This window comes from Scyliorhinus canicula, chromosome 9 (genome assembly GCF_902713615.1).
Source record: "Scyliorhinus canicula chromosome 9, sScyCan1.1, whole genome shotgun sequence".
NCBI lineage: Eukaryota > Metazoa > Chordata > Chondrichthyes > Carcharhiniformes > Scyliorhinidae > Scyliorhinus > Scyliorhinus canicula.
Genome location: NC_052154.1, coordinates 190779603 through 190803367, shown reverse-complemented (window position 1 = coordinate 190803367; position 23765 = coordinate 190779603). Strand labels below are relative to the sequence as shown.

The 23765-nt window shown below is 49.4% G+C and overlaps 1 protein-coding gene across 5 annotated transcripts in view; it reads left to right on the top strand.

Moving 5' to 3' along the window:
• The window catches only part of LOC119971968 (protein kinase C-binding protein NELL1-like), a 926238-nt gene that overhangs the window by 187218 nt on the left and 715255 nt on the right, over positions 1-23765 (top strand). For 4 of the 5 annotated variants that reach the window (XM_038808351.1, XM_038808348.1, XM_038808352.1 and 1 more), the window contains exons 7-9: positions 3383-3468; positions 15548-15676; positions 18738-18840. In XM_038808351.1, coding sequence (XP_038664279.1) covers positions 3383-3468; positions 15548-15676; positions 18738-18840 — 318 coding nt within the window. The remainder of the gene's footprint in view (positions 1-3382; positions 3469-15547; positions 15677-18737; positions 18841-23765) is intronic. The other variant, XM_038808349.1, reaches the window with a different exon arrangement.

The window sequence follows — 23765 nt, the reverse complement described above, 5'->3', positions numbered from 1 at the left end:
CACCCCAAACACTCCACGAAACTGTTACCCAGTTCCGACCTGGCCTGAAAAAGAAAAGGGCCACTTGCACAATCAAGAGTCCCCCGGCGGCTACGACCGCCGGTGCTCCCAGGTTTTAGTTCGTGTCCAACTTTTCCTCTTGTACAAAGGTCCAGGCCTCCTCTGGGGACTCGAAATAATGATGTTGGTCCTTGTAGGTGACCCACAAGCGCGCCGGTTGCAACATTCCAAATTTGATCTTTTTCGCGTGTAGCACCGCCTTTGTCCGGTTGTACCGGGCCCGCCGCTTTGCCACCTCCGCACTCCAGTCCTGGTACACCCTTACCGTCGAGTTCTGCCACTTGCTGCTTTTCTCCCTTTTAGCCCACCTCAGGACTTTCTCTCGATCACTTAGCCGCTGGAACCGCACCAGCACCGCCCTCGGGGGCTCGTTTGCCCTAGGCCTCCTGGCCATGACCCGGTATGCCTCTTCCAATTCCAGGGGCGCCGGACCGGCCCCTTCCCCCATCAGGGAGCTCAACATCCCCGCCACATATCCCGGGAGATCCGACCCCTCCAGGCCTTCTTCCAGGCCCAGGATCCTCAAATTTTTCCTCCTCATCCGAGTGTCCAGCTCCTCGAAGCGGCTCTGCCACTTCGTGTGGAGTGCCTCGTGCACCTCCACCTTTGCCCCGATGACTGTGGCCTCCTCCTCCCTCGCGGCCATCTCCTGCTGCAGATCTTTAATCGACGCCTCTTGGATCGCCTGGGCTCCCACCAACCTGGTGGCCGTCGCGTTCATGGACTCTAAGAGTTCCACTTTCATCTCCGTGAAAAAACGGAGGAGAGCGGCCTGCTGCTCCTCCGCCCATTTCTTCCACTCCTCCGGTGCACCGCCGGCCGCCATTTTGATTTTCTTCCCCCGCTTTTTTTGGGGAGCTGCTGCCGTTTTTCTTGCCGCTCCACTCCGGGTACCGACCATAAAATCGGTCTAGTTCTCCTCAGGGGACCTTCCCCCACCGGGATTCGTTTTTTCAGCGCCGTTGGGGCCCTCCAATTGGCCCAAAAACACCTTTGTTGCAGGAGCTTCCAAATGTGCGGCTTAGCTAGTCATAGCCGCAACCGGAAGTCCCCTTCCTGACATTGTTGGCCGGGAACCCGGACTTGCCTTTAACCTGCCTCGAAAGTCCTGAGAACAAGTTTCCGACTGAGTTTGGCCTTGCACCAAGTTGAACTCCTCCCGCGGTCCGTCAAGCTTTCCGCTTCGGGCTGGACTGGAGGATTGCACCCAGCATATTTATCATTGTATCACTGTGAACATTAATAATGAACAAAACAGATTTATGCTATTATCAGTCTTTTCTTCCCCGCAGAGCCAAATGTGTCAAAGTTAAACAAATTTCAGCCACATTATGCAGCAGTTGAAAGCAAATCCGAGCCAATGATTTGCAGGGTCACTTTTGATTGCACCGGTGGTGGTGGAGGATTTAAAACCATTGGTGGACAATTGTTGTCATTAACTTTTTGCCTACTCTTGAGTGACCAATGCAAAAAAGGCGCAGTTTGCTGACGATGATTAAAAACGAGGAGCAGTGTTCACTTCCCAGTCCCAATCGGCTGGTTTCCCAGTTTCCCCGCCGCGTGCTTCCTGGCGGTACGCCGTTTGCTGGAGGCGGGATTCTCTATTCTGTCTGTCAATGGAGAGCCCCCCCCCACGCTGCTGGGAAGCCCATGGGCGGGGCTGCTCCGCCAGCGGCAAAAGGGAATGCCGACGGCCAGAGTATTCCGACCAGTGTCTTTCAACTTAATTTTAAAAATTGGCACTACTTCAACACAATTACAAGCAGGTTTAATTTGTCTGAATAAGTAACTGTTAAAAAGTATTTTTGTTGAAAATAGTATCTTTAATAATAATCTTTATTATTGTCATTAATGTAAGTGGGCTTACATTAACACGGCAATGAAGTTGCTGTGAAAAGCCCCTAGTCGCCACATTCCGGTGCCTGTTCGGGTACACAGAGGGAGAATTCAGAATGCCCAAATTACCTAACAGCACGTCTTTCGGGACTTGTGGGAGGAAACCGGAGCACCCAGAGGAAATCCACGCAGACACGGGGAGAACGTGCAGACTCCGTACAGACAGTGACCCAAGCCGGGAATCAAACCCGGGCCCCTGGCGGTGTGAAGCTTCATCACTTTGAAGTTGGTGGTGGCCTAGTGGTATTGCCACTGGACCAGGAATCTAAATATTCAGGGTCATGCTCTGGGGACCCAGGTTCAAATCTCATTAAAAAAAACCAACCTGGAATTAAAATTCTATTAATGGCCATGAAACCATTGTGGTAAAAACCCAACCAATGTCCTTTAGGGAAGGAAGTCTGTGTGCTTCCATATCCACAGCAACGGTGGCACAGTGATTAGCACCGATGCCTCACAGCGCCAGGGATCCGTGTTCGATCCTGACGATGGGTAACTATCTGTGTGGAGTTTGCACCTTAATGTCAGATTCTGAACTGGACCAAATTAAACTGGGCCCAACTAAGGATGTGCATCTGTGATCATGCATTATATACCGTGGACAGCACGGTAGGACAGTGGTTAGCACAGTTGTTTCACAGCTCCAGGATCCCAGGTTCGATTCCCGGCTTGGGACACTGTCTGTGCAGAGTCTGCACGCTCTCCCCGAGTCTGCGTGCGTTCCCTCCGGGTGCTCCGGTTTCCTTCCACAGTCCAAGGATGTGCAGGTTGGGTAGAGTTACGGGGAGGGTGAATGGGCCGAGGTGGGGTGTTCTTTCAGAGGGTCGGTGCGGACCTGTTTGGCCACATGCTCTCCTTCTGCACTGTCGAGATTCTAAAATGGCTGAGCATAATTCAGGGGGCAAACAGGGCTGGGCAATAGATGCTGGCACAGCCATTGATGCCCAGTATCCCAGGAATAAAAATAAATGCCAAATTGTGTGAAAGTGTGGGTGGATCCTTTGCAGAGAAATACTTTTTTCGGGCAAAAGAACACAATACAAATAAATCACCGGCTGAATTTAAATAACTTTCTGTTGAATCACACAGGGGATGAATGGGGATAGTGTGACAATGCAGAATCATGAAATATGGGCTTGCAGACTGGCTGGTTCAAAATTCCATAGTGAAAAATGAAGCCTTGTTCAGTGATTGCTATGGAAATCAAGGCTATCTGAATTGGGGAAGTGTAACGTTATATCATGTGTGTCAGCATTCCTCTTGTGCTGTTTTTGAAGCAAGTTAAGACCTTTTGCCATTACCATAGAAACTATTAACAGAAACGAACACATGCTTTGAGTAAATCTAGGCGATCTTAAGCATTGTGCTCCATCCTCATTCGAGAGACTCTTACACTTTTGTCTTATTTTTCACCTTTGTCTTTTTGGAGCATGCCCAACCTGCAGCGACTTCCTCAATCTGGTGCAAGGCATTATGGATCTACAGGAGCTTCTCGCTAAAATGACGACAAAGGTGAGTTCATCAGAGAGTACAGTCTGACTCTTTGATTTCGAACTTTTGATTTTATTTCCAAAAAGGAATGGATTTTGCTTCCCAGATTTTTTTCTTTCGAAAACTTGATGTTGCAGTGATCTCTGTATTAAATAATACATGATCAGACTATATTAAGCAAGTACAGGCAAATGAACACTAGATGGCCTCACAGCAGGACCTATATAAATGTTTTCCCGCTTTTTCTTAGAGGAGTGTGTGTCAGGGTTGCAGAGAGAACAGAAGTGAGATAGCTCGTGAGAAGAAGTTAGTAGTTATCAGAGTTTAACATCTACTTATTTAATAGTTCATATTCTACAGTTGTTTATTTCTTTTACTAGTTTAGTATTAAGTAAGGACTCATAAGATTAGTTTGTATTGCGCAATAAATTACTTAATCATTACTGGAAGATTACGGCTATCATTTAACAGCCCAGTTTAATTAAGAGAGTAATAAATATATTACATATCGTAATATAACGGACGTAATCTGGTTTATCTAGCTCTCTTGAAAGGTTAGTATGAGCAGCACGGTAGCATTGTGGATAGCATAATTGCTTCACAGCTCCAGGGACCCAGGTTCGATTCCGGCTTGGGTCACTGTCTGTGCGGAGTCTGCACATCCTCCCCGTGTGTGCGTGGGTTTCCTCCGGGTGCTCCGGTTTCCTCCCACAGTCCAAAGATGTGCAGGTTAGGTGGATTGGCCATGCTAAATTTCCCTTAGTGACCAAAATTGCCCTTCGTGTTGGGTGGGGTTACTGGGTTATGGGGATAGGGTGGAGGTATTGACCTTGGGTAGGGTGCTCTTTCCAAGAGCCGGTGCAGACTCGATGGGCTGAATGGCCTCCTTCTGCACTGTAAATTCTATGAAATTCTATGATATGGAGTAACGCAACATTTAAGTGTGTGCATACATGACTAGATTGTTTCATGGGATATGAACATCTGTCAGGTTTTGCTATTGGCCACTCACCTCCTTGAGTGTGTTTCACCATTCAAGCATTGTATCTTTTAAAAATAAATTTAGAGTACCCAATTCATTTTTTCCAATTAAGGGGCAATTTAGCATGGCCAATCCACTTACCCTGCACATCTTTGGGTTGTGGGGGCGAAACCCATGGAAACACGGGGAGAATGTGCAAACTCCACACGGACAGTGACCCAGAGCCGGGATCGAACCTGGGATCTCGGCGCAAGCATTCTATCTTAACTCCATCTACCAATCCTGGTTCCTCCGCCACGAATACACTTGGCGAACAACAATGCACCAATTTCCAAATTAAAACCTCATTTTGCCAGAGAGGTTTGTAGATTTCACTGCCCCTTGTGAGAAGAAATGTTTCCTGAAAGCACCCTGAATGGTATAACTCCTATCTTAAAGTGTTCCGCTTGTTCTTCCTCCCCAACCAGTTTTTCTCTATTTATCCTATTAGTTCTTGTCACCATCTTACAAAGTGTCAGGTTAATTATCATTTAGTCTTCCATATGCAAACATAGCAATCATTAAACTCAAAGGATGTTGAATCGTTTGTTGGTTCTGCAGAATATTGAATGGATGAGGTGGTTGAATTGTATTGAACCTGACAGGCGTGATGGCGACGGAGCTCGGCAGGTTTAATTGTCCTCTATTTTACCTTGGAGATGCAATATACTTATTTTTTGAAAAGTCAACAAAGCTTGCTTAAGATCAGGTTTAGTGTTGCCGAGCGACACGTAGCAAGTAACCGCAATTCATATTTCAGCGTGGAGGATGATTTCAGCGTAATGAAACTTGTGTTTTAATGGTGACTTCGTGATCCGGGCTCGAGTCGAAATCAGAATCAGGTGAACCTTAATCTAACATCTTCAAGCAAATGAAATTTTCTGGCAATAGTGCCCTTTTTTTGTCATTTCCTACCAAGACATGAATTTCCTCCATAATGCACTCATGTCAACGAGAGATTCCCAGTCAAAATTAACCATATTATTGGTTTCTACTCGGCTTGCTTTACTATAAGGTGGGCAGTGGTCAGGCAAAGGGAAGTCAAGTTAAACAACGCTCGGGCAAAATTTAACTCCACAGGGTGAGTCTTACAGGTTGTGCCACCCATCAGGAGGCCCATGAGTGGATGGTCCAGCAGCATCTTCCTCCAGCATTTACATAGAATTTACAGTGCAGAAGGAGGCTATTCGGCCCATCGAGTCTGCACCGGCTCTTGGAAAGAGCACCCTACCCCCTACCCAAGGTCAACACCTCCACTCTATCCCCATAACTCAGTAACCCCACCCAACACTAAGGGCAATTTTGGACACTAAGGGCAATTTATCATGGCTAATCCACCTAACCTGAACATCTTTGGACTGTGGGAGGAAACCGGAGCACCCGGGGGAAACCCACGCACACACGGGGAGGATGTGCAGACTCCGCACAGACAGTGACCCAAGCCGGAATCGAACCTGGGACCCTGGAGCTGTGAAGCGATTGTGCTATCCACAATGCTACCGTGCATTTGAAATATGCCACTAAGTAATTCATTGTCCTTGAAAGGATCGATGATTTTATTTGCACATGGAACCAAGTTCGACATCTCGGCTAATCCGCTGGCATCTTGGCTCTGATCTCCATTTTGAAAGTTAAAATACTGTGTTGTCAAGATGCGGGGATGGTTCTGAGGTCACATTTATTGCTGAAGAGCTGTAGCCCTGACACAATGGGGATGGGCCTCCTCTTTGGAATGCTATCGCCTTCTGCTGGCTGCACTTCCCACATTGGTGTTGGGTAGGGAAGAGAGAGCTCTCCATCTTGACTATTTGTTCCTGAAACCTTGTTCACCCCTCATACCTGATGTGTTGGGTATGCTGGGTCTGCGAGGACTGCGTTTACCATAGCAGTGAGAGAGACAGGCTTCCAAAACTTGGAGAAATACAACTCTATTTTATTGAACTGCCAACTGTTAAACATACTTAGACTGTGGGTTGACACTGTGCTGAGTTGACTGGAGACCTGAGGCTAACCTGACCAGACTATCTTACCACCACATGGTGGATGTTCGTGTGGTTGCTCACGAGCTCTGACTGTCTCAGAGGCTGCATCCCAAGAGAGCGGGAAAACGAGTGCCCTCTGGCTTTATAGTGGCCGTGTCCTGTCTGGTGATTGGCTGCTGTGTTCTGTGTGTTCATTGGTCATCCTGTGTGTCAATCAATGTCTGTCTGTGCACCGTCATATACTTGTGTGTATATTATGACAATACCTGTAATGAAATCAAGAATGAAATGAAATGAAAAGAAAATTGCTTATTGTCACAAGTAAGCTTCAAATGAAGTTACTGTGAAAAGCCCCTAGTCACCACATTCCGGGGCCTGTTTGGGGAGGCCAGTACAGGAATTGAACCGTGCTGCTGGGCCTGCTTTGGTCTGCTTTCAAAGCCAGTGATTTAGCCCTGTGCTAATTTCCAAATAATCGCAATACATTCATCCAATTTGTGCCATAGATTATAAATAAGAGTTCAAAGGGTTGCGACGAACTATCGGATACATTTTTAGATTTAAAAATATACTAACAACACAAAGGATTTGTAGTATTTTATGAATGGGTGTTAATGTAGCTGAATTTAAATGCACATTAATATTCCACAATTGCATCTTATATTGGGCCCTTGGCCCTTGGCAGTGGCATCCTGGTACTCGAGCACCCTTTTAATGTCACCCTGGTACCCAGGTAGTGCTCCTGCCAGCTTAGTAGTGTCATCTAGGCACTTTGGCAGTGCCTGGATGGCAGTACCAAGGTGCAGGCTGGGCAGTGCCAAGGCGCCCGTGTTCCTGGGGAGGACCAGGAAGCCACCCTGCACTTACCCTGACCAGCTGGTGCACAGTTGTGTGGACCAGCACTGACCGGTGTCCCGCTGCAGCGTCCCTGGGGAGGACGGTGAATCGCGGGAGGCTGGTGGTCGTGGGTAGGTTTGTGACCTACTTCCGCGGGAGTCATTCGGCCACGCCCATTTGTGGTGGGGTTCTGACTCCAATGTCTCCTGGGGCCTTCGGAGAAACCCTGGAAGCGTGGAGGTTCGCTGGAGGCCTCTCCCCGCATTCTCCGGCCGCGTTACACTCAAGCGAGAGCCCAACACGTCTGGAGATTCGCGCCCAACACATTTTCATGGGGCTGAATTTTATGTTCCCCCGATAGGTGTGTTTCCCATGGCGTGAGGGGGGGGCGGGGGGGGTCACATAGAATAGGATGGGTGTCCACTCCACCACAATGCTGCCCACAACTGAACTCACACACCCATGGTGGGAGGGGTAATTGCCTTATTAAATAAATAATTATGGGTCAGTAGTTCCCAAGTCAATTCCCTGTGATAACATGGTGGCCATGCCCTAGAACGTTTTGAGTTGGTATCCAGGTGGGAAGAGGCAGCCTGCTGAATTTCACTCACATTTTAGAAGTGCGGGAAGGAAGGGGGGAGGGTCACCGTTGGGGACTGATGTTTGCTGCTCAAGCCGGACCCCCATTCCTTCCAACCTGCCCCCTCCCTTAAACCTTACCTCCGTGCCCCCTCTGCCCATTCTGCCTCTCTACCTAACCTAACCAAACCCTCCTGGCCCAAGACTCTTGCATCATCTGTCCTGGGGATCCGTAGGGCCTGGGGTGGAGATCTCCCAAACCCCTTCTCCACTGGTTCAATGGTGAGTGGAGGGGGCGGTGAGGATTCGGCAGGAGATCCAAAAATTGGTTTCACACTGATGTGAATTTACAGCAGGATCTTGCGCTGGTGTTCGCCATGGTGGATCAGGAAACCCACTAGAAGCCGGTGAGAACCTCATTCGAATCCTGCTAATGGAATGCAGAAGAAGGCCCGACCACCCATGCCCGATTCTCCCTGATGCCAGCAGGAAAACACACCGGTGTGAAACACATCAAGGTGGCGTGCAGGTGTCAGGACTCCCCTGAACACTGCCTGGGGCGTCCTCCAAAGTTCAGGATGGAGGCCAGCCACAACCCTGGACCCCGTAAAACAACAGCAGTGGGCGGGGGAAGGGGGGGGGGGGCGGAGCGTCTGCAGGTGGACCTTCCAGAGTTGGTGTCCTGGAGGAGGTCCATCTTCCAGCTTCAGGATGTTCCTGGAGATCCATCTTCATTTTCAGAATGTCCAGCTTCTTTCTTTAACAGCGAGTGAGTGATGTTGGCCACCTTTTCAAAATGGCGCCTGGATGAGACAGCTGACTACACGCCATCAGACCTGCCCCACCATGGAATGTGGCACAAACCATCCAGCTGCAGAATTAATGAGGTGGGGGCCGGAAGGTTAGGTCTGATTTCCCGCCGGCCTCCACAGGAAATGGACCACTTCCCACCCTCTCCAAGGCCCATATTCCTAGGATTGGAGAATTCTCTTTCGTTTTCTGCAGCCCTGGCAGTGGCCACTGATGCCTTCTTGACACTGCCAGCCAACCACATTGGCCGGCAGCTCCAGAGGACAGGACATCCTCCCCAATGACAGGCGGAACTCCTGCTTGGCCCCTGTTAATCTGCCCGGCAGCACTTTATAGCTGTGGGTGGGGTATGTGGGCTTCCCGCTGGCTTTGTTTCCATGGGTGCATTCTCCAAAGAAACACACCTTGAGCTGAACCTGCAGGTGGATAGAGGTGGGGCACGGAACTGGGGGCCACCTAAAATTATGTGTGACGTGGGAGCGCAATCTAACTCTGGGGAACGACTTTCAGGTTACAATCTAATTGAGGGGTTGAGATGATGCGAAACTGTTCAATCACAGCCTTTTTCATTAACAATTTCTTCAGCACTGAATAATAATCAGGTGAATAAAAATTCAGCGCAAGAGATGCGATAATTTTGGGTATAAATCTGATCCTGGGATTTGAAAAACGCACATTTATATATTGGAACAAATCCATGGAAATAGAGCTGACACTTTTATTGTTCCACACTCTTCTTTCTAATACATCACTGAGTGCTTCAAACGCCTGTGAATGAATTACATTTTTATAAATTCTAAATTTTGTGTTCAACAACCATTTGCATAGTTCCCAGAAGTACACAAAAGTGTTCCAAGTTTCCTGGCAGAGCTGTAAGAAAAAAATGGATGTGACCCAAAGGAGGAGATGTTCGGAGGAATGATGGAAAACGGGGCCTTAGATTTTATAGAGAATCATAAAGGAGCGGAGAGGTGGAAGGATTTATGGAAGAATGCTTGACCTATAACAATGGTTGCCAATAGCAATGGGAGAGGTGCAGCACAAGAAACCAGAAAGTGAGAAACAGAGAGGTTAACAATAGAGGTAGTGACAGAGAAATGGAAGAGTGAATACTTGGGAGGTTTTACCTTTTTAAAATTTCTGGAGCAGAGACTAAAGTGTTGACGCTGGGATAGAATCGATGGATTTTTATGGCAGCAAAATTGGCACCGGTTCTAGAGCAATTCCGGAACCGTTAATGAGCTACCGCAGGCGCCATGTGGAACATGAGCGATTCCAATTAAAAATGGTCTCCGATTGGAACTCGAGAGCCTGACATGCGGCAGCTGTATATTAGCACTCCACTCCCCACACAGACTCATTCCAGCCAACAAGATGGCACTGGTTGCGCTGGAGCAGGCCCATCCTGTTGATTGGTCAGCTGGGGCCAGAGGGTACCCAGGGGAGTGGCTTGCGGGGACAGTCAAACAACCCATGGCACTAAGTTTACAGTGGGCAGTCAGCGCCCTGCGCAGCCGCATGGCTGTCTTTCAGGTTGCCGCAATGGTGTTCCATGCCCGTCCACCCTGACCTCACGGCCCACCTCCTGGCTGCCCTCCGCTCCATCCCCCGGCCCTGGCCGAAATCCCCCGCCGGCGGCAGAACTGTTGGCACACTATAGCGACGTTGAACACTTTTTGTATACCCTCTCTCTCCCTCAGCTGTCACAAGTGACACTCGACATTGGGAGCAACACGTTGGCGCAGTGGTTAGCACTGCCTCATGGCGCTGAGGACACGGGTTCGATCCCGCCCCTGGGTCACTGTCCGTTTGGAGTTTGCACGGTCTCCCTGTGTCTGTGTGGGTCTCATCCCACAACCCAAAGATGTGCAGGGTAGGTGGATTGGCCAGGCTAAATTACCCTTAATTGGAAAAAAATAATAATTGGGTACTCCAAATTTTTTTTAAAAGGGGGAAAAAAAGAAACTCGTTGTTGGTAATTCCATCTGGCAGAGGCGGAGCATCATGGGAGTCCTGGAGAATACTGGATTTTGCCAGTTAATGTCATGCCAACAGTGTTTACTGTACGTGCGGAGTAGACGCATTGACGCCGCTGTCGAGGCACCGGAACATGGCATTCTGTCGGGTGCCACGATTTTCACCTCGCGCGATTCTTCGCCCAATCACGATTCCTGATTCCGGATACGGAGAATCCCACCCCTGGTTTGGAAGATCTGGGAGCTAATGTCAGTCAGTGAGGGCAGGGGTAGTTGGGAAGCAGGATTTGGTACGTCTTTGTCATCCGACAGCTGTAAATGCTGCACCAGTGTCTTCTTCAATTGCGTTTGCCATTTCATCTTCTCATCAGCACCGTCCCTCAAGAGGGTCTTCGGACTTTGGGAGGGGTGGCGAATGTAATAACCAACACTGGACGCACCATGTGGGGGTGATTATTTTCCGCGTGCTCCTTGAGGGGAACGAGCTCCCTGCTAGGGGGGGGTAGCTTACCCGTACTTGTAGGAACGATCAGCCGGTCTGGAAGTGACCGACAAGAGAGAGAGTATCCAATGAGGATCTACCAGTACTCATGTATATAATTGTTGTAAAATAAATGTCCAAATACATTTGCTTAGTTTGGATGCCCTGAGACTTATTAAAGTAATAAGTCCTCCTGACCTTTTCTCTTTTCTGTACACATGGTATGGACAGCGCCGGCCCTAGGGTTGCTGGCGCCCCGGGCAAGCTGAACTTCGGCGCCCTTCAGGGGGGGGGGCGGGGCCGAGGTGGGGAGAGGGGGGGGTGAGGAGGGGGCGGGGCCGAGGGGGGGCGGGGCCGAGAGGGGGGGGAGGCCGAGGGGGCGGGGGGCGGGAGTGGCAGGGGCGAGGCGGGGGGGCGGGCCTGAGGCGGGGGGGGGGCCGAGGCTGGGGGGGGCCGAGGCTGGGGGGGGCGGGCCCGAGGCGCGGGGGCAGGGCCGAGGGGGGGGCGGCCGGGGGGCGGAGGGGGCCGCCCTGGGGGAGGGCGGCCACTGCGCATGCGCTGGTTGGCACCGGCCCAACTGCGCATGCGCGGGACCCGAGTCTCTGGCGCCCCCTAGCACATGGCGCCCCGGGCGACTGCCCGAGTTGCCGGTGCCTTGGGCCGGCCCTGGGTATGGATCCTATGTTGGAAACTATGAGATATAATTCCAATTTGGATTCATTCCTGTGTTGCATGTCCCGGCTTTATCCAGACTTTTTTTGAAGATAAATTTGTGTTGTCTCTTTTCCATTACCTTCAATTGGGATAGGTGTGAAATATGATGCCAATATGCCACTTTGTGCGACCAGTTTCACCACCTGACCCCCACCCCCCGACATTTGCATTTTCCTGCCTCGTTGCAGGGGGCTTTAAGTAACTTTGTTGCATATCAACAAGGATAAAAAGACAGCCGTTTAGGACTAGGATGAGGAGAAATTACTTCACTCGTTCTTCTTAAGGCATGGTGGCACAGTGGTTAGCACTGCTGCCTCACAGCGTTAGGGACCCAGTCTCGGGTGATTCGGGAGTCTGCACGTTCTCCCTGTGTCTGCGTGGGTTTCCTCCGGGTGCTCCGGTTTCCTCCCACGGTCCAAAGATCTGCAGGTTAGGTGGGGTTGCTGGGTTAACAGGATTGGGCAGGGGCCCAGGTGGGTGTGGGCCTAGGTAGGGTGATCTTTGAGAAGGACCGGGGCAGACTCAATGGGCAGAATGGCCTCATTCTGCACTGTCGGGATTCTATAAACGTGTTGTGAAAGCTTGGATTTTTCTATCCCAGAGGATTGTGGATTCCCCATCGTTGAGTATTTTGAAGGTTGGGATGGAAAAGTGGAGTTGAAGCTTGAGGTCACTCAAGATCGTATTGAATGGAAAAGCAGGCTTAACAGGCCAAGAGGTACAACTCCCCCTTCTTATGTTACACCTTAGACCCTTCCAATCAGCCTGAAACGTTGGGCTGAACTTTGTCACTGTTCCAGGTTGGGAGCCCGGAAGAGCAAGCCGCGGGACATCGACCAATCGAGAAACCACCTCTTGGGCTGCTGTTGTGCCTGCAAATCATGGGAGGGGCAAACAGCACAGCTAAAGGGTGCGGTGGCGAGCAGCCCCCCCCCCCTTCCCCCAAGACTGTGATCGGAGAGGGAGGGGGCACCGCAGGAAATGAAAAAAAAAAGAAAATCGCTTATTGTCACGAGTAGGCTTCAATGAAGTTACTGTGAAAAGACCCCCCCGTTGCCACATTCCGGCGCCTGTCCGGGGATTGAACCATTCTGCTGGCCTGCTTGGTCTGCTTTAAAAGCCAGCGATTTAGCTCAGTGAGCTAAACCAGCCCCTGGAGTATGGAGGTGCGTGAGGAATGCTGGAACAGACAGACAAACCCTAATGCCAAGTCACCCTGCCTGCAGGAGAAACACTCCCACTTGAAAACATTTGCCAGAGAATGTGCTGAATGAAACCTGCATGCTTTGTTACGACAACCTGGGCGAGCGCGTGGTCAATTTCAGCCTCACTTGACCCAGAGTCGCAACACAATCGAAATTAACAAATAATTCTTAGAAAATACCCCAAGTCTTTGGGTGTCCAATAACTACAGTTTCCATGTTTGTAAACTTAAACACAATTATTTTTTATTAACAGAAATAACTATAATTAAATAGGCAGCAAATACAACAGGTTAACTATTATCTAATTCCTAAACACCCCTCTTTAACCAACCACAACCTCTACACACATATAAGACAGACAAACACAGAGGGTAAATATGGGTGTAAAATAATGGTGAAAGGATACGGGCCTTTGTTTCAGATGGACACCTTCTGGTATACCTTCCTTCTGTCTAGCCCTTCAGTTTGAGGTTTTTGTTTTCAGTCTGGAATGGTTTTCACTGTAGAATCATCCAGGTCTCAAAAACGTCTCTGCATGTTCAGAAAAACAGCAGGTAGACAGGGAGAGAGAGACACTCACAGCTACTCCTCTTAGCGTCCAAGATCCGACTTTCAATTGCCGTGTCCTCTGAAAACCATCCAACATGGGTGAGACCCAATCACCGCCTGTCGACGGGCAGAATGTGGCATTTGGCCAATTCATTGGCCACCAGCCATCACGAGGGTAAAGAATATCCCGGTGTGCATCCACCGTGTCCAGATTGGCCCCAGCACATTGTCAGTGAACTTGGGGGCAGTGGGTTTCTTTTCTTTTGGGGACTATCACTTGTCACGACCAGTTCCAGGCTGCAGAGAGTGAACGATGTGCACGGGTGCGGTTTGAAGATGGTGTCTGGAAAGATGATCCGATGGGACCACGAAACACAATGGACGAATCCCAGACTGCCCGGCCAGAACATATGACTTGCTTCACCTTCAGGCATATATAACCAGCTGTAAAATAAGTGATCTGGTGTGGAAACCCGTCACATCGGCTGGCGGGAAATGTATCACTTTTCTCACCCACCACCGTCTCTGGAATGGAAAATTCCGCCCTCAGACTTGGGGCAATAGTCTAAAAATTAGAGATCTTTCCAGAATTAAATAAGTGTTTGGCCTGAATATAGCCTGTCACGGTGGGTAATATAGTGACCGGGCCTACCTCATGATGCGGGAAGCCCCATGTCGGTCTGCCAACGGCAGGAGAGCCGTCCCTGCTGATGGCAGTCGGCAGGAGGGGCTGATGCAGGATTCCCACAGGCAGCGGGAGGTCAGTTAGTCTCATTAACGATCCTTCAGCCCACCGCAGATCATAGCTCACAGGTTAAATGGGGGCATGGGTGCACAGCTTTCCCACAGCCCCCCAGAAAAACACCCAGCAAAACCCAGGTAAAAGCAAATCACTGCGGGTGCTGGAATCTGAAACAAAAACAGAAAATGTTGGACAATCTCCGCGTGTAGGACAGCACCTGTGGAGAGAGAATGGAGCTGATGTTTCGAGTCTGGACCACTCTTTGTCAAGCTGGAGAGAACTGGAAATAGGGTCAGATTTATACTGCTGAGGGGGGGGGGGGGGGGGGGGGGGGTGGCGAGGAGCATTGGAGCTGAATAGGAGGCCAGTGATAGATGGAGATTGACAAAGATGGCGTGGAGGGGGAGGTGGTGTGGGGGAGGGCTGGTGGGGGGGGGGGGGCTCCAAGCCTGGAGAAGCCGCTTGCTCACCTATGGTCTGGGATTTTGCGATGATCCTGGGCCTCAGGTGGGCGCACTGCTGCCAAAAGTCATCGCCCCTGCTGGCACGGTGGCAGTAAGGAGCTGCCGGCCTCTGATTGGCCAGAAGCTCTCGGCGGGTGGGACTTCACCAGTCAGGGGCCTCGATTGCGGGGAAGGCCCACTCGTGGCTACTTAAATGCCTGAATGACATTTAATCGCAGGGGCTCTCCCACAGATCTGACGGGGATAACCCTGCCGGTTCTCTGACATGTGAGGGAAATCCTAGTCAGCCCAGCAAACATCTGGCCTCGGGAACAATGCTACACGCAAAGAGTAGTAGAAATTGGAAACTCGCTTCTGCAAATGGCAATCGGTGGTAAATGGCTTGGAGATTTTAAAATGTGAAATGAATAGATCTTTGTTATCCAAAGCTATTCAGAGTGTATGAGGCAAAGGAAATGGAATTCGATCTCAGGTGAGCCAAGACCTCAATGATCACAGGCCCAGGATGTTAAATTGCTTACGTCTGTTCCTGCTGTGGAACTCTCTAGCACCAAGAATAATTGAGGCCAAGAACAGTCATACATTCGCACACGAGAGAGAAAGGTTGTTCTGACCTGATGGGGTTGATGTGGGGCAGGGGCCGGCTCCTGGGGATTTTAAATGCTGCCTTAAACACCTTGGCTTTCATGCCTGTTCCAATGTCATGCAATCTCACCTCACTGTGAACCTTTCTGTTGCAGTTAAACTATGCAGAGGCCAGGCTGAGTGAATTGGAGAGCTGTTACTGCGAGAAGACTTGTCAAGTGAACAGAGAAGTGTATCGCAGCATGGAATCGTGGGTTGAAAAGTGCAAGAACTGTACCTGTAAGGTGCGTGGTTCACGGGGAGCATGCTGTCAAAATATCAAGAGCTTGAATGGGCGGGAGGTCTTAACTACTTTCTTCTTTCTCTTTGTGTAGAAGGCAGCATTGGGGACGGGAAGGGGTTTTAACTCATATTGTGCCACCTCGTCCCTCCCGTTCACTACCGATCTGCTGTCACTCTGGTAGCTCGCTACACCTTCCCTGCTCAGATTAAACCTTAAGTGAACCCTGAATTTCAAGTGCTTTACCGTCTTGTATAATGTGAAGATTTACAAGAACACCGTTGTCAGGAGGTGTTGGCCGTGATATTCAGGACCCACCAATTTGAATTGAAGGCAGCTGTTCCATCAGTTTCGGGTTGGGTAATCGATCTGTCTCAGCAATGGCAACATCCTGGACCGTCAAAGTCTGATTTAAATTAAATAAATAGATGACGATAAATGTTTACCTGTGATAACTTTACTCCTTTCTCTAACAAGAAAGATGCCTGCAGTTGTACCTTCCTCCAATATAGAATCCGTACAGTGTAGAAGGAGACCATTCGGCCCATTGAGTCTGCACCAACCCTCCGAAAGAGCACTCTACCTAGGCCCAGTCCCTATCTCCGTAATCCCACCTAACCTTTGGACACTAAGGAGCAATTGATCATGGCCAATCCACCTAACCTGCACGTCTTTGCACTGTGGGAGGAAACCGGGGCACCCGGAGGAAACCCACGCAGACACGGGGAGAACATGCAGACTCCACACAGACAGTGACCCGAGGCCGGAATCAATCCCGGGTCTCGAGCGTGTGAGGCAGCAGTGCCAACCACCATGCCACCGTGTCGCCCCCGATCATAATCGGAAAGAATGTAGCTGTTGTTTATGTTGCCCACGCGTCATTCATAAAAAGCTGGTTCAGTCCCTGCCACCTGGACATGAACCAGAGCTAATCACACGAGAATCTGTTCGCACTTTATGGATCCATCAAAATGACAGGCAAGTGTCACGTTAAGAGGATAGTGATTCTCCTCTGATCTGAATCCGATAAATGTGTATTCGTGTTTAAGTGGCTGTTCTCTGCTTGTCAAGTGTAGCTTGACAATTGTGCTTCATCCTCATTGCCTGTCCTCTTTTATATGCCGGTCCCATCTGCTTTCTTTTCCCTGGACACTTTGCTTCCTGGCTCCATTTCCATTAGCTATGGCTTTTCACTGCTACGCTCTGCCAAACACAGTGATGCTGTGCTTGAGCCCCCCCTGTCCTCCAATCCTTTCCTCCCTCTAAAGTTATTCTGGCACTCAGTCAATTCTGTGCTGTCTCATTGTGTATGTCTCCTTGATCCAGATGCAAAGTGCGGTTGTCATTTGAGCGGTACAGGTGTTAGCAGCGAATGCCCGGCGTTCTCCCGTTGCTCCTCTTTTTCCTTTGGCCAGGCGCAGTGTGCCTCTCTGATTGGCTCCGCATCAACATGTTGTGCAGAATAAAACTGCTGTCTGATCTCACGCCAGAGGAAACTTTTGATCTTTCCATTTGCTTTCTGGCACCGAAAGATACCCGTCTGATAATTTGGAATCATACTGTGCTGGCATATAACCCTGCCGCAAGATTCTATCATACTATGAAAGCGTGTAAATTGTGCAGGACTGCCAAAGCTACAGAATCTGAACCAGGCGAGGTACGAGGGAATAACTACAAACACCAATTTAGTGCGGTTAAAACACACACATCCGCCATTCGAGATTCTAACCTCTATGCATACGTGAATGAATGTCACTATATGCATCATTGCAGCAAATACAAACGTTGAACACCAGGAAACATGCACCTTAAACTCTGAGCAACTGTCCATAAAACCTGTATATTCTGTAATTTTTTGAATGATGTGTATATTTTAATAGCTTTGGTAAAAATACTTAAGTGAGCCATATGGATGTGATAATTTGCCTAAAATGTTCACGTACAGTTATGGAATTGTTCCATAATTGTGTTAGTTCTTGAACACCATCAGAGCAGATATGAGGCTGGATTATACAGGTGATGACGGGGGAGGGGGGGGGTGGGAGGTAGGCGTTGGGGGCATTGTGTTTGTGGGACTTCTATCTGTCCCACACTGGGAAGAAGTCCCACTCTCACGATTGGCCGTCCCGGCAGTGCTGGAGCTCAGGAATGGGTGATGCCGCACGGCCAGCTTGCCCGGAATGTAGACCTCAGTGGAACCTGGACTCGAGTAAGTCAGGGGCAGAGGGCAGGGAAGGGGTTGTGCACCTTAGGCAGGGAGGAGAGAGGTGTGGGTTTTGCAGTGCACCAAGAGGGAAGGAAGTGGGGGGGGGGGGGGCAGATCTTTGCGAGGCGTCCCCAATATACAGAGGGCACCGGCCCCTCCCCTGAAGATTATACCCTCCTTCCTTCCTTCCTGCCCTTTTACAGATGTTTTTGAATAAATCCCACCTGCCTGCCCATGCCAACCATGTTATGGTGTGGGCAGTGTAATATGGGGGTCAATTGTCTTGCAAACAAGCTCAGCTGACCCTTAATTTTCAATGGGAGACTTGCTCAAGTGAGCATTATTCATGAGTCTGGAGAGTTAGCAAACCAACCATTTTGGGGGGTATGGTGGTTGGGAACAGAATAATAATAATAAGAATCTTTATTAGTGTCACAAGTAGGCTTACATTAACACTGCAATGAGGTTACTGTGAAACGCCCCTAGTTGCCACATTCCAGCGCCTGTTCGGGTACACTGAGGGAGAATTCAGAATGTCCAATTCACCTAACAGCACGTCTTTCGGGACTTTTGGGAAAGATAAGTAATATCACAGCTGTCTTCAATCCTTTATGTACCCAGTGCCCCTCCATACATTTACAGTCTCAATTGTTGGATAGATTGGGGAAAGGAACCCGGAATTAATTTTCATGTGGTTTTGAGGTTAACTGTAGTGTTGTTATCACTTTCCGAGCATTGATCAGCTGAGTCAGCACATCTGATTGCGAAGACTTGAGTCCGAAAGCTCAGTTGCTCATTGGACAGAACCATTAAGAAGTAGAAGTTGATTCCTGATTGCTTTCTTTCCTCTCTTGTTCAGAATGGAGCCATTGAGTGCAGGCGTGTTATGTGTCCTCCTCTAAACTGCCCACCAGATTATCGGCCAGTGTATCGACTGGGCCAGTGCTGCAAAGAATGTCGACGTAAGTAAGGCAATGAATTATACCTTGGCACTCCGCGGTGCTCACCAACTGGGCACAATCCGTTCATTTTTACACCCGCCCTTTTTACATACAGGCTGCGAAAGAGTCACAAGGAACAAAGCTATTATCTAAACCGGGTTACACAGATCGAGGAGCGCTTGTCGCTCGAAGCCTCCATTTTGTAAACGTGTAGATTTTTTGGGGAAGGTGCTGAGACCAGCGTCCGCTTTCTGACTGTCTTTTTGATTCCGCGTCGGGCTTTGCTTTCCAGCCTCTTCCACGCGTCGGCAACGGGTTGCAAGCTGCTCCCCGTGCCGCGCGACCCAACAAATCGCTGGGATGACCTCGTATTTTTGGAACTGAATTTTGGCCACTCGCGATGCGTCCTGCGTGAGTGCCAACGCACGACAATTTTGATGGCAGCTGCTGCTTTACATTGGACACCACATTGCTTTGCAGATGATAGCGGGCAGATACATGTCCTGAGAAAACAAGACCCAGTAACCATAGAGAGGGTGGGGGGGGGGGGGGGGAGAGGGGCGGTGTGTGTGTGGTGGTGGGGGTGGTGGGGGGGGTACTGCGTAAATTTAGATCGGCCTAGCTGAGTGGCAGAAATATTTGGAATTAAGCAGCTTTTGGTAAACGTTGGTAACTTGGAATGTTATGGAATTGAAAAGACAGTCAATTCAGGTCCAATATGGTGAGGGGGACAAGGAGGAAAATCAGGGCGAGGGTGGTGGTTATTCTAGTTGATATCTGGGGACATGTCTGAGCGACATCTAGGGAAATTAAGATAGACAAGCTCACAGACCAGGGAACTTTGAATTTCATTGGGTAGGCGTGCGCCTAGGTGACCCGACTGTCGACTTGCAGGTGACAACGAGCAGAATAAATTCACTTCCTGCTGTAGCTAAAAAATGCCATGAAGAGAAAGCTGGTGCTGATGGTGTCATCACCCAGCTCAACAGAAAGTGCCAACATTTGCTGAAGAGCTCTGATCGTGTGCGTGCCGTGCTCCCTGGCTTGGTGTGCACCAGCGGAGATTTTAAAGAGAGGGATGGATTCTCTTCGTCTTGTCTCTTGTATGTGACCCCCATTCCGGGAGCAGAGGGAGCTGAACCGCCGGGCGCTGGCGATCACAACGCTGTGACGTTTGGCCGAATTTGGCAAATAAAAACGCTCCAACTTGGAGCGGCGGGGAAGTTAAAATGGGATTGGAGAAACAAAAGGGAATGAAGCTTTCTGCTAAAAGGGCAGCAGTTGGGATGAACGACAGACTGTGTGGAAACAGCTCAATGATAAGATGCTGGAACAGGCTTGGAAACGGCAACAGCTGTGGATGCAAAACATGATGCCAAAAAAAGATCTTCCAATACTACACATCAAAAGATTGCCAGGAAAGAAGTTAAAACCTTTCGGGACTGATATGTAGTTGAACAACATGTTAAATAACAACTGTTCGCTCAATTTCTTTCTAATGTAAGGGAGAATGCTAACAATATGCCGTCCAGTGTCAAATCCGTGTTATTGGGTTTCCAGGCTTTAGCATTTGTGAAGTAGAGATGGGCTGAAGGGAGTGAAGAATCAATGAATCCCTCTGGTTGAGGAATGGATGCAATTCAGATGTAGCTTGATGAGCACACGAAGGAGAACGGAATAGATGATTGGGTGAGACGATACGGTTTGGGAGAAGGCTTGTGAGGGTCAATGTGGACCAACAGGGCTGAACGGCTCGCTCCTGTGCTGGTTCAGTCTGGGCAAATTAATGATAGCTCAGGATGTCTTGACAGACAAGGGATTCAATGTGGGAGGCGGTAACTGTTATTTTCAGGGAGGCGGCAAGGGCCTGGTTTAGCTCAGTCAGCTAGACAGCTGGTTTGTGATGCGGAACAAGGCCAGCAGCGCGGGTTCAATTCCCGTACCAGCTGAGAATTCTGAATTCTCCCTCCGTGTACTCGAACAGGAGCCGGAATGTGGCGACGAGGGACTTTTCATAGTAACTTCATTGCATAACCAGCAACAACACATTTAGAGCTGGGGGCATTGCAAAACACATTTTATGGGCAGCACGGTAGCATTGTGGATAGCACAAATGCTTCACAGCTCCAGGGTCCCAGGTTCGATTCCCAGCTTGGGTCACTGTCTGTGCGGAGTCTGCACATCCTCCCCGTGTGTGCGTGGGTTTCCTCCGGCTGCTCCGGTTTCCTCCCACAGTCCAAAGATGTGCAGGTTAGGTGGATTGGCCATGCTAAATTGCCCTTAGTGTCCAAAATTGCTGTTAGTGTTGGGTGGGGTTACTGGGTTATGGGGATAGGGTGGAGGTGTTGACCTTGGGTAGGGTGCTCTTTCCAAGAGCCGATGCAGACTCGATGGGCCGAATGGCCTCCTTCTGCACTGTAAATTCTGTGACCAGGCAAGAAACTGGAAGTGTTTTTCCTGCATCGAGAAAGGCTGACAAAGGCAGGAATTTCCCAGCAAACTTCCCCCCTCCACCGCACCAGTGGGTTGTCTTGCAACGGAGGAAGCCGTTGGCCGCTGGAACTATCTTCCAGTCCCGTCGAAGTCAATGGCAATTTGCATGGCTGGCCCGTCCCGCTGCTGGGGAAAATGCGGTGGGGGGGTAGATTTTGGTAGGACAGGAAAATCCCACCTAAAGTCTCCAACCTATTAACTGCAGACAGTCTGACCCAAGCAGTCACAAAGGTTTTTGGATTTGGATTTTGTTGATTGTTACGTGTATTGAGGTACAGTGAAAAATATTTTTCTGCGAGCAGCTCAAACAGATCATTAAGTGCATGGGAAGAAAAATAAAAGAAAATATATAATAGGGTAACACAAGGTACACAATGTACCTACATAGACACCGGCATCGGGTGAAGCATACAGGAGTGTAGTATCAATCAGGTCAGTCCATAAGAGGGTCATTTAGGAGTTTGGTAACAGTGGGGAAGAAGCTGTTTTTGAGTCTGTTCATGCGTGTTCTCAGACTTCTGTATCTCCTGCCTGATGGAAGAAGTTGGAAGAGTGAGTAAGCCGGGTGGGAGGGGTCTTTGATTATGCTGCCCACTTTCCCCAGGCAGCGGAATGTATAGATGGAGTCAATGGATGGGAGGCAGGTTTGTGTGATGGACTTGGTATGTCTTCACGACTCTCTGAAGTTTCTTCCGGTCTTGGGCCGAGCATTTGAAATGAAATGAAAAATGAAAATCGCTTATTGTCACAAGTAGGCTTCAAATGAAGTTACTGTGAAAAGTCCCTAGTCGCCACATTCCGGCGCCTGTTCGGGGAGGCTGGTACGGGAATTGAACCGTGCTGCTGGCCTGCCTTGGTCTGCTTTAAAAGCCAGCGATATAGGCCCAGTGTGCTAAACCAGCCCTTTTGCCATACCAGGCCATGGTGAGAAGAGGATGTGGGTGTGAGGGGACGATGAGGGAGTGGTGGGTGGGGGGGTGGGGGGGGGGGGGGGGGGTGGGGGGGGGGGAGCAGAGAGAAATGCCATGACACATATTGGACCTAGAATTCCAAAACTCCTTTTCGAAAGAAAAAACATGGGAGCTTGCAGTGGTAAAAATAGAACAGGGGGAGCCCATTCAGTCTCTCAAGCATATTTTGTTGCTCAACCAGATAATGGCTGATCTGTATCTTAACCTCATTTACCAACCTTTGCTCACTCTCCCTTGACAGTAAACCGATATGTAGCTTCCTAGTTATCCAGAGGGAATAATGGAGAGGATAATTAGGAGGGACGCTAAGTCATGGGAAGAAGTAGAATGAAGGTTCCCCAGAATAGGAGTAATGGAATCCCTAAAGTTCCTAGTCTATAGATAATCCTAAATTTTGGTAGTCATGCAAGCTGGTTAAATTCCTGCCAACAACCAAGCTATTTACTGAGAAGATAGGCACTCTGGCCGGGATCGTCCCCTCCCCCTCACGTCGGGCGGGATTTGCGTTTCATAGATTATCATAGAATTTACAGTGCAGAAGGAGGCCATTCGGCCCATCGAGTCTGCACCTGCTCTTGGAAAGAGCACCCTACCTAAGCCCCACACCTCCACCTTATCCCCATAATCCAGTAACCCCACCCAACACTAAGGGCAATTTTGGACACTAAGGGCAATTTATCATGGCCAATCCACCTAACCTGCATATCTTTGGACTGTGAGAGGAAACCGGAGCACCCGGAGGAAACCCACGCACACACGGGGAGAATGTGCAGACTCCACACAGACAATGACCCAAGCCGGGAATTGAACCTGGGACCCTGGAGCTGTGAAGCAATTGTGCTATCCACGATGCTACCGTGCTGCCCCTGAAAGTATTCTGCCCATGCTGGGAGGGTCAGTTGCTGTGTTGGGAGAATGCCAGGTAACCTCTGGAGGCCTCCCAGCCAGTCCATTTTGGGCACTTTGGATTGGATTGGATTTGTTTATTGTCACGTGTACCGAGGTTCAGTGAAAAGTATTTTTCTGTGAGCAGCTCAACAGATCATTCAGTACATGGAAGAAAAGGGAATTAAACAAAATTCAAGAAAATACAAGAAAATACATGAGAATACATAATAGGGCAACACAAGATATACAATGTAACAACATAAGCATTGGCATCGGGTGAAGCATACAGGGTGTAGTGTTAATGAGGTCAGTCAATAAAAGGGTCATTTAGGAGTCTGGTGACAGTGGGGAAGAAGCTGTTTTTGAGTCTGTTCGTGCGTGTTCTCATACTTCTGAATCTCCTGCCTGATGGAAGAAGTTGGAAAAGTGAGTAAGCCGGGTGGGAGAGATCCTTGATTATGCTGCCCGCTTTCCCCAGGCAACGGGAGGCGTAGATGGAGTCCATGGATGTGAGGCAGGTTTGTGTGATGGACTGGGCGGTACTCACGACTCTCTGAAGTTCCTTGCGGTCCTGGGCCGAGCAGTTGCCATACC